Below are 16,491 nucleotides of genomic sequence, written 5' to 3' on the forward strand. Positions count from 1 at the left end.
GTGTAACATGTCTTAGGGGTTTGGCACCTTCTCCTCCCCTCCACATTTCCATTCATCCTCACTGGGGATACTTTTCCATTGATTCTTAGAGACAGTGGGAGGGGAGAGGGAGAGACAGAGAGGAACATTGATGTGAGAGAGACACACCCATTGGTTGCCTCCTGCCCCTGCCCCGACCTGGGCTGGGGCTCGAGCCTACAGCCAAGGCGCGTGCCCTTGACGGGAACTGAACCCAGGACCTGTTAGTCCGTGGGCCAAAGCTCTACCCACTGAGCCAGGCGTCCTCAAACTTTTTAAAGTGGGGGCCAGATCACGGTCCCTCAGAGAGCTGGAGGGCCGGACTATATGAACTACTAATTCCTACTGTAACACCTCGGCTGCGCTCACTGCCCAAAAAACCTGGCGGGCCGGATCAGACTCCTCTGCGGGCTGCATGTGACCCGCGAGCCGTAGTTTGAAGACGCCTGCGACTGAGCCAAACCGGCGAGGGCTCGCAGCCACATTTTCAAACTCGTTCCAGAACCTTCTTGCTGTGGTCCCCTCTCGCCTCCCTGGGCCTCGAAGGAACAGAATGGAGAACAGCAGGAGGGTTGACTCATAGACTTTATCAGCTTGTTTCCCACCCAGCAGCTGCCGCAATGCCAGCGGAGCCTGTACAGCACACACGGTTCACTCTGGCAAAGCTGCGGGCGGGGCGGGGGAGGCCTGGAGGCCCCGGAGGCAGAGGGCAGGGGTCAAGACTGGCCCAGTGGGCCCAGTGGCGGAGGAGGGTGTGGGAGCTGGAGCGAGGAGGCTGCTGAGAGGGGTGGGGAGGGCGGGCGGCCCCCGGGAGAAGCGGGTGCCCGCAGCTGCAGGGAGGAGGGCCTCCGTCACTGTCTTTGGGGGACAGAGGTGGGGAGACGCGGGGGCTGCATCAGCGGCGGCGGGGGCGGGAATCAGAGACTTTTTTTTTTGCTGCAGGAATGAGACCGGCCACTGTATAAAAGGGACTGTACAACATAACCTATGATACACTGTTTACATATAATACAAGGCTCTTTCCCTCTTTTGAGTTTTAAAAAATAAAATTACAATTCCAGAGCTTTGGGTAAAAAATATATACATCCTCAGAGCAGGAACAGCAAGCTGTGTCTGCTGCTGCCGCCGCCTCTTCAGGAGGGAAAGACATGGTGCCAGGGAGGAGGGTGAGGCTGCGCCTGGAAACCTCACCCGGTAGCTGCCAGGAGCCCCTGCTCCCCTCCGCCCGGAGGCCTGTGACGGGAGAGGGAGGGGAGACAGAGGCAAGAAAGGCATAGTCTGCCTGTATCGTCTCTGCCCCCGACCCCCACTTTGGGGTCTGCCTGCCCCCAGGGACAGGGACGCCCCCCACCCCAGCTTGAGGGAGAGGACCAAGAGGGAGTCAAGACAGGGAAGAGGACAGATCGTGTTCTTCGTGTCAGACACAGAGCCAGGAGGGGGATGCCCCAGAAGCAGGGGTGTGGGCAGCAGGTGCCCCTCACTCCTGATACCGCCTCACCACATCCCCCTGGCACGCAGAAGGCGGGTCCTGTAGGCAGCGTGGGCCTGTGTTTCCCTGAGCATCTGTTATCCTCTCCGCGGAGCCCTCCCAGGGGCCTTCAGGAGGCCGGGCCGGGGGCGGGGGCGGGTAAGCCCTCCCCCTGCCGCTGCTCCCTGTCCTCACCGGCAGCTCGGCCCACACGCCCGGGGTGCAGGGCAGCGGGGGTCACTGAGCAGGCAGTGTGGGCGTGGGGGTAGCACCCACAGTCACTGACCCAGGGGCAGAGAGACAAGGGTAGCACCAAACAGAAGGACACCCCCCCTCCCCCCCCAGCACACACCCTGCCTTGATGGCCAGGGGCACTTCCGCTCCTCGAAGGGGGGCACATGTACACACACGCCCACACACACAGACACGAGGGCCGTAGAATACTCAGAGGGGTGCAGCCAGGGTCCCAGCCCTGAATGGGGAGAACCGGAGCAGAGGGAGAGAGGAAGGCTGCCAGGCCTCCCCCGTGGAGGCCCAGAGGGCAGCCGCTCTCCTTCCTGCTGGGGAAGAGGAGGCGGGGAACAGACCTGGAGGGGAGGGGGCAGAGGAGAGAGCTCTGTGCCCCTTTTCCCTGGCAGGGCAGGGCCCGCAGAGTGTGGAGTGGGCTTGACGGAGCAGCGGGAGGACGTCAGCAGGATAAACAGGCTCAGGAGTCCCGGAGTAAGTCCCCGGGCGCTTCCCCTCCCCGTGGGGCGGGAGGCTGCCCCAGGGGGAAGATGGCGGAGGTGGGGGGGACATGGTGCAAAGTGCTTGAGTGTCAGGTGCCCGAGGACCCTGCGGGCTGTCCGCAGCGCCTGTCCTCACTGACTGTTGGCCTCCAGCTTGTAGGAAAGCTCGAAGAGGAGGTTCTGGTTGTCGATGACCTGGAACTGGCGCACGTAGGCCTTGGTCTGCAGGTGGTGCGGGGACGCCTCCATGTCTAGGCCTGGGTGTAAGGAGAGCTCATTGGGCTGCTGGAGCCTCTTCTTCCTCTACACACACGTGTGCACACACACACACACACTCTCACACAAACACACACACACTCTCTCTCTCTCTCTCTCACACACACACTCACCCACACACTCACCCACACACTCACACACTCTCACACACACACACACACACACTCTCACACACTCACACACATACACATACATTTACACACACTCACACACACTCACACAGTCTCTCTCTCTCTCTCTCTCTCTCTCTCTCTCTCACACACACACACACACACACACACACACACACACACACTGGCCAGAGGACAAGGTGCTGAGCAGGAGGGCCCCTGGGGAGGCCCCGGAGAGCACGGAGAGCTGATGGAGTTAAGGAAATAAACATTTCTCCCGGAACCTCCCCTCAGTAAACTCCTGTAACGGTACTCACACAGGGGCCGGCTCCGGTATCTGCGGACGGTCCTCACTTTTTCAGCCACCGAATGCTGGGGGGGCGGGGGTGACAAGGAATGAGCCCGAGAAGGTCAGAGAAAGATGCCCCCCCAACGCTCCCCTTCCTCTGAGCTCCACTTCTGTTGGTTCTGCTCCCTCCAGTCCCCAATTCTGGAGGGTCCCCCCGAAGCACCAGAGAGTGGGTGTCACAGGTGCCGGATGAGGGGGAGGCAGAGCTGCCCCTCCCTCTGAGCTGCCTGGCAGCTCTGCCACCCCACCCGTGGGCGGGTTGCCACAGCGATGCCACCAGGAAGATAGTCGGGAGTCTGTCAGGCAAGCTGGGCACCGGGGAGAAAGGCTGCTGTCTTTAGGGGGTGCCAGGAGAGGGGGAGGGGCTGGGGCTGGCAGTGCCACCTACCAGTTTCTCGATGTTCACCAAACCATCCACCAGGGTCTTACTCCCCTCGTGCAGGAAAGTCAGGTCTAGGGGATGGAGAGAGAGACGAGTGGGCAAGAGGAGGTTCAAAGGGCCCCTCCCCTTCCCTGGAATCCACTCAGCCTGGGGGCTCCTCTCCTGGGGCACTCAGCGGGAAGGGCTGGGGGGCAGAGCCGGGGCCAGAGGAGCACAGTCGGGACAGCGCTCACCTTTGAGGATCAGAGGCACAAAAGGAATCACAGGAGGTTTCATCTTGGAGATCACGTCTCGGTAGCTCTTGTGGTTCCTGCAGGGGTCCTGGCGATGCGCAGTAGAGGGGTAAAGGGACAGCTAGGCCCAGGGTACCCCAAAGACACCCCGTTTCCTCCCTCATCCCCCAGCCCTAGGGGTGTGAAGGGGGGTGTCCCTGGGGGGTGCTGAGGAAGGTCTCCCATCAGGTAGGGGTGTGCTAGGGAGTCTTCTCCGGGGAAATGGGGGAGCAATCCTCCAGCATGGTGGGAAGAGAAGGGGGATCCTAGGCACCTTGAAAGGGAAGCTTGAGGGAGAAGGTTTATGGGAGCAGAGAGTCTCCGGGGTACAAGTCCAAGGGCCGATACAAGAGCCACTCACCGTCAGGTTCTCGAATTTGCGGAACAGGTTCTTGAACTTCCCGGGCAGCTTCTGCGGGGATTGGAAGGGAGAAGGGGCGTCGGAGGGGAGCTCCTCGAGTTTCACGGGAGCTTCTGGCCCCTCGGGGCCAGAGGGGAAAGGGCTGGTGTCTTGCAGGGCCCGGGAAGCCGGAGGGTGGGGAAGTGGAGTCCCCCTTGGCTGGAAGCAGCCCAGAGAAATGAATTATCCTGGGGAGACTGAGGCCTCCACCAGGCCCCAGGGCACCTCACTGAGTGCCGCCTGGCCTGGGCTGCTGCCCTCCCTCCCATCAGGTGGGCCTCCGTTCCCATCCGCACAGGGCTGGCCCATCAGCCAGAGCTGGGCACCCTAGGGCTGCGTGGGCGCCTCTTTCCCACGGAGGTGAGCCCAGGTGTCAAGACAGGCGGGCGGCCAACATCCCCAGGTGGGCCAGTGCAGGGTGGAGGGGGGAGGGGAGGGCGAAGGAGGGGAGGGGAGAGGTCGCATACCTCCCAGGTGAGCCGCAGGCGGCTGACGGCGGCGTTGTCCAGCCCCATGACCACGGCATAGAAGGACAGCAGGTCCTGGTTCTGCTTGCAGCTGCGGGTTGGGAGGCGGGGTCAGCGGGCAGTCAGGAGGCCCTGGCACCGCCCCTCCCACCCCCAACCCCAGGCCTCTGGCTAGCTTCCGCCCCATCTCCCCTCTTTACCCCCACCCCGCCCCCCCTGCACTCACATGGCCGCGATCTTGATGAACTTCTTGAGCAGCTGCACGCGCTTGCCCTGGGCCTCGCAGAGCAGCACCTCGGTGGCCACCCAGTGGGTGACCTCGCTGCAGCGCTGCAGCAGCAGCTCCAGGTTGGCCGTCTCCCGTCGGCCGCGCTCCCCGTGGAACACGTAGTCCACGAACTCCAGCTGCGCCGTGGCAGCCGGGGGTGGGGTGTGGTGGGGGGGTGATGTGGGCGGGAGGATGGCGGTGCGGGCGGCGAGGAAGGCAGGCAGGAGCGTTGGGGCGGGAGGGGTAGAAAATAGAAGACAGGGCAGGATGCAGCAGAGAGAGAGGGGGAAACAGCCAACGTGAATAATGCTCTGCCATCTACGGAGCACTTGCGAGGTGCCAGGCACTTAACCCACGTAACAGACATCGTGATCGCTGCCTTGTTTTATTTCTTTAACAGTAAGTACCCGCCCTAACTGGTTTGGCTCAGCGGATCGAGTGTTGGCCTCCGGGCTGAAGGGTCCCGGGTTCCATTCGGGTCAGGGGCATGTACCTTGGTTGCGGGCACAACCCCAGTAGGAGGTGTGTAGGAGGCAGCTGATCGGTGTTTCTCTCTCATTGATGTTTCTAGCTTCCTATTCCTCTCCCTTCCTCTCTGTAAAAATATCAATATATTAAAAAAAAAAAAAAAAAAAGAGAGAGAGAGAGAGAGAGAAGCTGAAACCGGTTTGGCTCAGTGGATAGAGCGTCGGCCTGCGGACTGAAGGGTCCCGGGTTCGATTCCAGTCAGGGGCATGTACCTTGGTTGCAAGCACAGAGGGGGTTGTGCAGGAGGCAGCTGATCTGTGTTTCTCTCTTATCCATGTTTCTAACTCTATCTCTCTCCGTTCCTCCCTGTAAAAATTCAATGAAATATATTTTTTAAAAAGAGTAAATACTCAAAAAACACTAGTAAACCACGGTTCAGGTTGTGGGTAAGCAGCGCTTGGGCCCTGAGCCACCCTGCGAGGGGCCTCTCTCTCTGCTGTCTCCTCGGATGAGGGGGACAAAGCTGAGAGGTTCTGGTGGTGCACTGCCCCCCGACATGCTGCAAGCCTGCGTCTAACCGGGGTTTTGGGCGCAGAGACAGCCTCACTCCAGGCCCCGCGCTTGGCACATTCCCCCCTCCGGGCCCCCCGCCAGCTCCAGCCTCAGCCCACCTCGTGCACACAGCGGAACAGCTCCCAGTGGAAGGCCGTCAGGTGGTTGGCGACATCCTCAGGCTCCACCCGGTGGATCTCGGTGTCTCCAGGGGAGACCTGGATCTCCTCGGGGAGGGGCACCTGGTGGCAGGCAGGGGGACAGGGCTGGGCTCCCCTCTGGGCACCTGAGGTTCTGCTCCCAGCACCCCCCCCCCCCCCCCCCCCCCGGCCACGGCTCCCAGCAGAGGCCTGGTGAGGAAGGCGGCCTTACCAGCGCCTCGTAGCTGTCCCGTGTGCAGGCGAACAGGTGGCTGTTGATGCCCAGCGTGGTGAAGACACAGTCTTCCGTCGGCTGGAGAAGGACTTTCTCTGCAGAAATACGAGCTGCTCGGCCTCGGCCCGGCCCCCTGCACCCTCACAACTCCCAGCCGCGGTCGCCATCCCACCCAGAAACTCCCCGCCCTGCGTGGACACGTTCTAGACCCGTGGTCGGCAAACTGCGACTCAAGAGCCACATGCGGCTCTTTGGCCCCTGGAGTGTGGCTCTTTCACAAAATACCACGGCCTGGGCAAGTCTATGCTGAAGAACTGGCCTTAGAAGAAGTTCACCTTTAAGAAACTGGGCTCTCCAAAGAAATGTCAATCGTTGTAGTGTGGATATTTAGCTCTGTTGATTAATGAGTTTGCCGACCACTGTTCTAGACTAACGGGACTTGTATTATTGCCAGTTGGTGCTATCCTTTTCTGACATTTTTCAAAGAATGACTTCTTTTGCATTGATAACCTCTCTTTTAGCTCCCGGTGTTCTATCACAGCTCCTCTCTCATTCTTTCGTCCCTGTGACACTGGAAAAGCGGAATTCTTTCCTGTCTTAGAGGGACATACACTGACTGCGTTGCAGGCATTTTGTACGCCCACAAGGACCGCAGGCTCGCCCTGCATCGTTAGCCTCAAAAACAAAGCACCTTTCGGCATTCCGAGAGATTAAAGGGCGAAATTCCAAGACGAGGAAGGCAGGCACCCAGATCAGCATCCAGGTGTCCTGGACCAGCGCTCCCCAAATTTAAACGTGCACGGAATAACAGCCTGGGGGCCTTGTTAAAACGCACACCCTGACTCAGCAGGTCTGGAAGTGGGGTCTGACATATTGCATTTTTAATAAGCTCCCAGGAGATGCTCATGTGGCTGGTCCCAGCACCACAGTTGGAGCAGCTCAGACCTAGAAGTCAGTGTTTACCCGCCCCAGGCAAGGGGCTTGTGAGTGTCTCCTCTCCTGGGTCCCAGCGGGGTTCTTTCTGACCCCTCACCTCCCGAAGAGGCCACAGCTACCAGGATGAGGGAGTCCTCACGGCCCGCAGGCTCCTCCGAGTACTGCAGCTTCTCCGTCACCGAGCCCAGGATGTCCTGCACAGATGCCGAGAGGCGGCTGCGGATGGTCACGTAGGAGTGGTCGGGCATGTAGACGCGGCAGAAGACTGGGCAGAGACAGGAAGGTGGCTCTCATCAGAGGGCAGAACGACAGCATTCAGAGGGCATTGTCCCCTCCAGGACACTGGTGCCCCCCACGCCATCCCAGCCCTAACCTTAAATCGGCTGGCCTCTGAAAAGGATGCTGTAACAGGGACAGGTTCTGCTACACAGGGGAGGCTCCATGGAGGGCGACCGAGACCCAAGACCCCAAGTGGGCCCCCTAAGCCACTCAGGAAGCCCCGCCCCTCCTGATGCCCTCACTCACTCTCGTCAGAGCCCCGGAAGGCCACTCGGGTCTGCAGACAGGAGTCTATCCGGCGGAAGTGGCGGAAGAGTGGCTTCACCTGCTTGTTGGGCGGCTGGCTCTCCTCCGGGATCCTGGCATGGATACAGCTGGGCATCAGGAAGCCCTGCCAGGCATACGGAGCACCAGGCAGGCAACATCAAACAGGGACATCAGAACCGGGTCAAGGATGCACTGGCATCGGGTTCAGAGCGTGGTGAGAGTTTGTCAGAAGTGAGGACAATGGCCAGCAGGGGACCACTCTCCAGTGACCCACATCAAATGCCACCTCTTCCCTGAATTCTTGTCTGAGCCACCCCACCCCCCAGGGAAGGTCATTTTAGTGCTGCTTTTTTTTTTTTTTTTTTTTTTTTTTGCTGCTATAGGACAATGGGCTAGCATTTGTTTATGTTTGCATCTTATCTCCTCTACAAGACTGAGAGCTTTGGAGAGCTGGGATTCCTTCTTACTGGTTTTGTTTCCCACCGCCCAGGCCTAGAACATTGCTTTGGCACATGGTAGGTGTAGGTGACCAGCTGTTTGCTGAATTTTGCCAACAAGAACTTCACACTCTGGGGGGAAACAGATGTGCATACAGCTACTTCTAACACAGAGGCCGGGGCTAGGTGACATAACAAATATGCACGGAGAGTTATGTTGGTATGAGGGAGAGACAAAGCTATTCCTAAGAGAGAAGGTCTAGGGAACTTTCATTGAGAAGATGGCATTTGGCCTGGCCCTTGAAGGACAACAGGAAGAGAAGGGGGTGGGAGGAGGTCCTTCTGGAACTTTCCGTCTAAATGACAGCAGGAAGTTGGGAAAGCACAGAAGTCTAGGGGACGGGATGGATAGGAGTGTGGTGGGCGTAGGGCTCTGAAGGAGTTGAGATGAGAAGGGTTAGCAGGAGACAGGAAGGAGAGGGTGTTGAATTCTGTGCTGGGATATTGCAACTTTTCTTGTCTTATAGGCAACAGAGAGCCATGATGTTTTTAGAAGGGGAAGATGATGTCAAGTTGGAAAGATCTCTCTCTCTCCTCCACCCTCATCACTATAAGAAGGGAGAGACAGACACAGACCATAACCTGAAGCCCGGCCGACATTAGCTCAGTGGTTGAGCGTCCAGCTGTAAACCAGGAGGGAGGTCACAGTTTGATTGCTGGTCAGGGCACATGCCCAGATTGCAGGCTTGATCCCCATGGTGGGGCATGCAGGAGGAAGCCAATCCATGGTTCTCTATCATCATGGATGTTTTTATTTTTCTATCCCTCTCCCTTAAGCTCTGAAATCAATAAAAATATATTTTTTGAAAACAGACCATAAACTGAAGCCCTGGATTGCAGGCTGTGAGAGGTAATGAGGCCTAGATAAGGGTTGTGGTGGTGGGGATCAAGGGGAGAGAAACAGAAAGGGCCGAAGGGATGGATGGATAGATGGACAGACGGATGGGTGAACGGATGGATGGATGCAGTGGTGTCCTAAAGCCAGTTCACATTGCCTCTGAAAGCAGAGTGCTAAATCTTGCTCACTGATTTTAAAACAAAGCTATACAGAATGTAAACCCTGGTTGGGTAGCTCAATTGGTGAGACTGAGCATTGTCCCAATACGCCAAGGTTGCAGGTTTGATCCCCAGTCAGGGCACATATAAGAAGCAACAAATGAATGCATAAATAAGTAGAACAATAAATCGATGTTTCTCTTTCAAAAAAATTTTTTTTAAATTCCAGTGTGTGTATGTTTCTATCAATTATTATCCAAAAAAAAAGGTAGTCTCCTAATTGTTTCACTATTATCTATGCTCTTCTGGTTATTGTCATTGGTGGTATTTGTATGGTAAGAATACCATACAATGGCCTCTATATCTCTTCCCAGCTTCACAGTCAGTAATGTCATGTTGATGGCTTGAATGATGAGAGAATTTATACTATGAAAATCAGGATGAGGTCCCCCCGCCCCAAGTACTGGTTGTTAAATATTCACTAGTATGCCATTGGAATGAGGGGGAAAATATGACTGGAGTCCTGCTGAGTGTGATTCAGTTGGTTGGAGTGTCATCCCATATACCCAAAGGTTGCAGGTTCGATTCCCAGTTAGGGCACATATCCAGGTTTCAGGTTCCATCCCCAGTCAGGTGCATGCAAGAGGCAGTCCATGGATGTTTCTCTCTCACATGGCTGTTTCATGTGTGTGTCTCTCCCTCCCTCCTTCTCCCTTCCTCTCTATGTGAAGTCAATAAGAACATATCCCCAGGTGAGAGGGAAACAGTGACTAGAGACCATCTTTGTGCTCCTCTCCGGTAAGAGGAAGGGACTGAAAGAAGACCATATTGGAGCCAGAAGGCCAGAGGCAGCCCCTGGGAGAGAGGGACATGGGGGTTTCTCTCCTGTCCCCTTTCCTAGCCCATTCCCCTCACTTTAGCTCTGCTGTCTCCACCAGCTGGTGCAGCCTCAGCGTGTCCTCGCGGAGGTCCTGGTAAAGGGACTCATCCTTCATGATGAGCAGGTACAGATCCTGGGGAGGGGGAGAAGGGAGGGCGTCACGCTCTGTCAGGTCTCCGGGCCTTTGAGCACAGGGGAACCATGGAAGCGTAAGCGCCCTGGCGTCATTTCCTTCAGGCTCCCCTCCTGACGAGGATGGCTCCTTCGAAGGGGCCCCCTTCCAGAGCTGACTGCCCGCTCACCCGCCTCTTCCTCCCGGGCCCACCTTGATGATGCGGCCGGCGCCCTCCTCCTCCTGCAGCAGCCCCTGGTAGGTGTCCAGGAAGTGGAGGAGCATGGCGAGACAGGCCTGCTTCTGGCCCAGCCCCTCGGGGCCCTCCCTGCCTCCTGCCGAGACAAAGCTGACCCCTACGTTAAGGAAAAACCCGGGGCAGGCGGACCTGAGGAGAGTGAGAAGGGAAATGGGAGGCTAAACCACCCCAAATATTCTCTAGGTTTTGGGGCCAGGGAGAAAGGAGATCCAGGGGTCCCTCATGCCCCAGCCCAGAGTAGATAGGAATGGCACCCACTTGGCCACCCCCACCTCTGAATTTCACCTGAGGATACCCTGTCTGGACCAACCCCACCTCCACCAGCCCTCAGCAGGCTCAGAAAGGTCACGGTGCTCGCCACAAACATGACCACACCTGTCAGGCAGGCCGGGTGTTTCGAAGAGAGCCTGTGATATTCTCCTCAGCGGCCTGACATTTGCAATTAGGTCCTAAAATAACTCAGCGACAAGCCCTGTGCTCACACGAGACCCTGTGAGGAGCCCAGCCAGTGGCCCGTCCCTAGCAGACCCCACGGAAGCACAGCCAGGCCTGCTGTTTACATCGGACCCTGTAATAACTTGCTGGGCAACCAGATGTTTAGAGCAACCAATCAGCGAGGAGAGAGGCGCTCTTAATAGAATAATAACACCTTCCACACTCAGGGCTTTGCCATCTCCAAAGCACTCCCACTTCGGTGGTCAGACCTAGCTCCACAGCAGCCCGGCAGGCAGGCAGGACAGATGCTCCTTACCCCCATTTTATAGAAGAAGAAACTGAGGCCCGGGGAGGTGCTCAAGGTCACACAGCTGGCGGAGAGAGAAACGAGGGCTGAACGCTTTGTAAGGGACAGCCTAGGAGCTGACACCACAAATGGGCCGGGGGGAGTGGCTCCCTCCTGATCGTCCCTTCCCCAGAAGGATATTACTCGTGCAGCTCCTGCAGAAATTTCTCCGTGGGGAGGAAGAGAGAATGGGTGAGGACGATGTCATCCAGCAGGATATCTGTGGAGATCAATGGGCACTGCTGATGTCAGAAGGGAATTTCCAGGGTCCAGCCGGACACTCCCCACCCCACTCTCTGGCCTTCAAGGGCGAGTTCTTCTTAGCCAGACTGGAGCCCCAGCCACCTGCCCCATCATGCTCTACACACACGCACACACGCACGCACGCATGCACGGGTGAAGGTTCTGGGCAGCCGCTGCAGGGGTGCGGTGGGCAGCTGGGAAGGCAGCTGGAAGGAAGGACGGGGCACCCTTTGGTGGCCACGCCCACTTCTCTTCCGTGTGTCCGGGGAGCTGGTCAGATAAGACACCAAGCTTGAGATTGGCCCCCTGAAAAGAGTTCTTTAGACCACTTCCAAACACAGCGGTCAGGGGCAGCAGGGCGTGTGTTTGTGTGTGTCCCTCCTCTCCTCCCCACTCCCTGCCGAACAGCTCTGAGTTCCAACGAGGAGGCAGGTGGGAACCAGCCCGATTAAAAGGGAGATGGAGCAACTGCTATTTCTTTGATCCTAAGGCCTTTAAAGAGAAAACCCCTGTGTGCTCTGGATGCTCAGAGATCGCTGGGTTAATGATGGAAAGGTGGAGGGGAACGGCTCCTCCCAGCACTTCTTTCCCCTCCACGCCCCCAGCTGGGCCTGGCTCAGCCAGTCAGCCAGGTACAAGGTCGCCCTGACTTGCATCCAGCCCTGGGGTGGGGCAGGGCAGCCTGGCACACACAAACAGGCTGGGCGCAGGGAGGGAGCCAGGTGTCCTTACCTGGACAGGTTAGGGCCAGGTCCCCAGGTACCGCCTCGAGACAAAGCCAAGGCTTCTGTGGGCCCTTGGCTCCCCATCCTTGGCCTCCAATTCTAGCCAGGAAGGTGGAGGAGGAGCACCAACACGAGATCCTTGACTTTGACTCTCTCACTTCACAAATGAGAAGAAACTGAGGCCCGGGGCTGGGAGGGACTTGCCTGGAGCAGGGCTAAGAGCCCACACTCCCGAATCTCTGATCTTTTCTCAATTCGCCCGAGGCACACTGTCTGGGTAGAACCAGTGGCCGAATGGGGCTGCTTAGGCTTTGGAGAGACTGGCTAGTTTGGGGTGCCGTCTGTCACTCCTCTCCTCCCACACCCCTGGGAGGGAACCAAGGCAGTAAGAACCTGGGGCGTGCTGGAGGAGATCGGAGTGGCAGGCTGAACTGATTCTCCTTCATCCTGGGACTGGTTTGGGGTTGTTGTTTCCCAAACCAGTTACTCGGGGACTTGAGCCTGCCAGGCCGGATAATGCAGGTGACAGTCAGCTCCGGAGTCCTTCCTTCTCCAGGAAAGACTGGGCAGAGTCTGTGGCACCCACCCAGGCCCCGGAAAAACAGTTTCTCCCTCCACCTCTCTGCCCAGCTACCCCGCTGTGTTCTTAAAGAGAGTCCACAGCTCCCCCCGACTCCGATGTCCAGCTCCAGGGATGAGGGACCAGGACCAGCGATGCCTCACGCCCTTCCTGTTCTCTCTCTCCCGCTGGCGAACGGGGCAGAATGGGGGAGACGCCGCTGTGGGGGCCACCGTTTGGCGTCTGGCTCCTCCGAGGCGGGCTCGGGTCCAAGGCACAGCCTCCCGGGGGAATGTGTCAGAGAGACACAGGGTGTGTAGCGTAGGCGGGAAGTTATGGTTAGAAGAGCTGTATGTGTTTGATATTTTTTTCTAATTAAATCCAAAAGGTGTCAGCTCCCCGGGGCAGCTACCGTCTGAGGCAAAGGAGAGGGCCCGGGTCTTGAGGAGGATCTAGGGGCCGGAGCCCTCTCCCACACACCCAGGCGGGGCTGCCTGCAGAGGTCGGAGAGCACGGTGGGAAACCCTCATCTTGAGAGTCTCAACCAGGGTCCCCCAGCCCCAGCCCCTGCTGGGCTCACTGCGATGCCCAGGGCTGGGCCTGCAGACCCACCGGTCTTTGACCTCAGCCACCACCTGGCCGTGTGGGGCCTCAGTTTCCTCCAAGTCCCCTCGGTAGGGTGCCGGCGGGGAGTGGTGCAATAGCATCATCATTTGGGGAATAAGCCTCTCAGGGTGTGGCTATTATTTTTTGAAAGAGGCGGTGTGCCGAGGCCTGCCAGGGGAAGGGTGGGGGCTGGGAAGGCCCAGACCCCCCTGGTCGCCACAGGGCCCTGATGTCCGCCCCGTCACCTCTCCCCCAACAACACCTCTGAGTCAGCCCCCACTGGGACACCCTCCTCCACTCCCAGGCGGCTAAGGACAATGCATCCCTTTGCCGGAGCCCCAGACCCGGCTCAGGCCCCGTGCCTGCCTGCCTGGCACTGCCCCACCGACTGGGCCAGCCCTCTGCTCTGGGCTTCCAAACCCAATGGGGGGACCCCCGGAAGGTCTTTCAGGCTGGGGCACCTCGGCGGGGGGAGGGGAGCTCGGCTGCTCTGGGCAGCTTCCATCTTAGTGTGTCAGGCCCTCATGTTGGGCCCCAGGAGGAGGGAATCGACACAGAGGCCCAGGAGTCTGTGGCTACCATGTCCAGGGGAGAGGGAGGGCGGCTGAAGGGAAGACAGAGGTTCAGCTGCTTTTCCAGCCGCGGGTGAGGCTGCCACAGGGAGCAAGGGGGCCCTGCCACTCTGTTCCTCCGAGGAGCCCCTACCCCACTGGGGCCGACCCCTCAGCCCCGCAGCCGGGCTCCAGCGGAGCGCCCGCCCCCCATGCTGCAAGGGCAAGGGCGGGGGGCCAGGTGGCAGCCCCCCACTCCGGGGTGGGCACCCCTTACCTGAGGCGGCGCTGTCCCTGGTGGCCCCTCCGGCCAGCCGCTGCAGAACGCGGTTCAGAAGATGCTCCGGCCGCTCGGGGGCGCCCAGGGGGGCCCATGGCGGGGACGTCAGGGGCTCGCCCGGGGACAGCTCGTCGGAGGAGTAGGAGGACGGGGACCGCAGCGGCCCGGGCCCCGGCACCTCCTCTAGCTGCAGCCAGCAGGGCCCCCCGCCGCCGCCGAGCTCCTCCGCGACCCCCGCCGGCTCCCCGCCCTCCTCCTCGGCGGGCGGCTCCAGCCCCGGCTCCGCGGGGGGCTCCCGCAGGAAAGCGGGGAGCAGCAGGCGGGACACGCTCTGCCGCCGCTGCAGCGGCCGCGGGGCTCCGGCCGGCCCGCCGCCCCCGGCCGGCCCGCCGCCCCCGCCGGGCCCGCCGCAGCTCCCCGGGCCTCCGCCGGGACCCCCCGCCACCGTGCGCCCCGCCAGCTGCGACGTCTGCTTCTTGAGAAATTTCTCCAGCGGCTTCATGCCCCCCCACCCGCCCCTGTCCGCGGGCCGCCGGGGGACCCAGGTGTCCCGGGCGCGGGCGGGGGGGCGGGGGCGCGGTGCTCAGCGCCGGAGGGGCAGAGCCGAGGGCCGTGCGGGCGCCGGACCGGGGCCAGAGGTGCCCGCGGCTCGCCGGCCGGAGTCCAGTGGCCGGTGGCCCGGGGAGGTGCCCGGGGGAAGGGGTGCCCGCCGTCAGTGGCCTCCCATGCCGGCTGCGGCCGGCCCGCGGCCCGGAGGGAGGGGAGGATGCGGGGCCGGGGCCCCGGCGCTGCGCTCGCGGGCCGGGCTGCGGCGGCAGAGGCGGCGGGCGGAGCGCGGGGCTGAGGACGCGGCGGCGCTCCTGGCCGCGGGGAAGGTGGCAGCGCCGAGACCGCGCCCCCTCCGCCAGGCCCCGCCCACGCCCCGCCCCTTCCCCTCCTGGGCCCGCCCCCCGGGCCGCGCGAGGCTTGAACTTGGGCGTTGGGGCTGGTCCTGGGGGCTGGGGGTAGAGGGTAGGGGGTAGGGGGAGGGCCACCTGGGATTGTAAGGAGCTGAATGGGATTGGGTGGAGAGTTCAGAGAAGGCGACGCAGAAATGAAGGGCGAAGGAGGAGGGACACACCCGTGGAGAGAGATTCCTGGCTCCCCGCCTTACAGAGGAACCCGGTGCCATTTCAAAGAATCAGGGCAGGTGTGTGGCCTGCATGCCTTGACTCACCTACCTGGACTCAGGTGAGACCTACAAAGATTGCTGATTGGGTATCCCTCACTCTCAACCCAGATAGTTTTCGCTGCCAACACACCTACAGGAATATGTGGTCTTTATCTCCCTTCTTGCGAGAAGGGCTGGGAAGGCCCTGGGTGGATTGGCACTGGCCCTGGTGGCGGCACTCACCTAACCTTTCTGGCAAGGCTCAGTAGATGGTGAGGGCCTGGCCTGCGAGAGGCAGGTACTGGCAGGCAGGCGGGAGCCAGGTGGGGAGCAGCAGGTTGTGGCAGGTCTAGTTGGGGTGAGGAAAGGCAGTAGGCAGGGGGAGGAGACCAGGAGCACAAGGGCACCTAAGCCCAGCTGGCAGCAGAAAGCAGCAGGGCTGTGGAGATGGGTGCCCAGCTCCTGTGCTGCCATGTGACATCACGTAAGAGCTCCCCAGAGTTGACACAACCATGGAGTGGGGCAAGTGGTGCCAAACTTGCACTCCAAATAATCCTTACTCCTGAGGCCTGTGCCAGGAGCATTCTGTTCCTGAGGAGGAGGTGGGCAGAGAGACGCACTCAGTGTAAGCACATTGAGATTAAGGTAACGAGGTTGGGGAGTGGCACCAGGTCTCAGATGGGTTGAGGTGCCTTGGACAATGCCGCACCCACTTACTGTGTACCAACCAGGCAGGGACAGGAATGCCAAAGGCTGGGAGTGGTGGTAGAATTGGACAGGGTGTGCACTACTGGCATATTGGGGTGTGCGCATGTCTGGTCCTATGTATGATAGAGCATGTGTTCACAGAAATGAGCTTGCTTACCCATATGTTTGTGGATTTAGAAAGGGAACAGGAAGTAGGAGAGAGCGCAGTTTTGGCTAAGAAGCTGAAATAGAGATCCAAGTATTAGCTTCCTGGGCTCCCTTTACTAGATACCCCAATACCCCTGGGGTTAAGAGGGGCAACTGGTTGGAATGGCTCGGAGCTCTCCAGGCATTTTATGAACCAAATAAGAAAAGGGGAGGGTTCCACTCCAGCACATGCCACCGTTACCAGATTAAGCTGGTTGCCTTGGTAACCTCCTCTCTGGGCAGGATTTGGGATTGTCAGTTAGGAAGGGGGAAGAACTGGCAAGTGTGGAGTGTGTGGGGGCTAGAAATAAAAGGAGCAGAAAGAATTCTAGAAACTGGAAGC

At 59.6% G+C, this 16,491-nt stretch overlaps 1 protein-coding gene across 7 annotated transcripts; it reads right to left on the reverse strand.

Moving 5' to 3' along the window:
• Window positions 1-590: 590 nt before the first annotated feature.
• RAPGEFL1 (Rap guanine nucleotide exchange factor like 1) lies at window positions 591-14,976 on the reverse strand. 7 transcript variants are annotated; one of them, XM_036407834.2, is made up of 15 exons: window positions 14,102-14,975; window positions 11,282-11,360; window positions 10,314-10,449; window positions 10,024-10,121; window positions 7,595-7,707; window positions 7,167-7,334; window positions 6,131-6,243; window positions 5,878-6,000; window positions 4,697-4,875; window positions 4,471-4,561; window positions 3,965-4,015; window positions 3,565-3,652; window positions 3,338-3,402; window positions 2,918-2,972; window positions 591-2,471 (listed from the first exon to the last, which is right to left on the reverse strand). In XM_036407834.2, exons 1-15 carry the CDS (start codon window positions 14,604-14,606, stop codon window positions 2,347-2,349), a joined length of 1,989 nt encoding a protein of 662 aa, XP_036263727.1. In that variant the 5' UTR covers window positions 14,607-14,975; the 3' UTR covers window positions 591-2,346. The 7 variants fall into 7 exon arrangements, with proteins under 7 accessions (XP_036263727.1, XP_036263725.1, XP_036263726.1 ...); XM_036407832.2 differs by having other exon boundaries at window positions 5,878-6,024; XM_036407833.2 differs by having other exon boundaries at window positions 5,878-6,024; window positions 6,131-6,228; window positions 14,102-14,974.
• Between the last annotated feature and the right edge of the window lie 1,515 nt (window positions 14,977-16,491).

The sequence above is a fragment of the Pipistrellus kuhlii genome, unplaced genomic scaffold, assembly GCF_014108245.1.
Source record: "Pipistrellus kuhlii isolate mPipKuh1 unplaced genomic scaffold, mPipKuh1.p scaffold_m20_p_37, whole genome shotgun sequence".
Lineage (NCBI taxonomy): Eukaryota > Metazoa > Chordata > Mammalia > Chiroptera > Vespertilionidae > Pipistrellus > Pipistrellus kuhlii.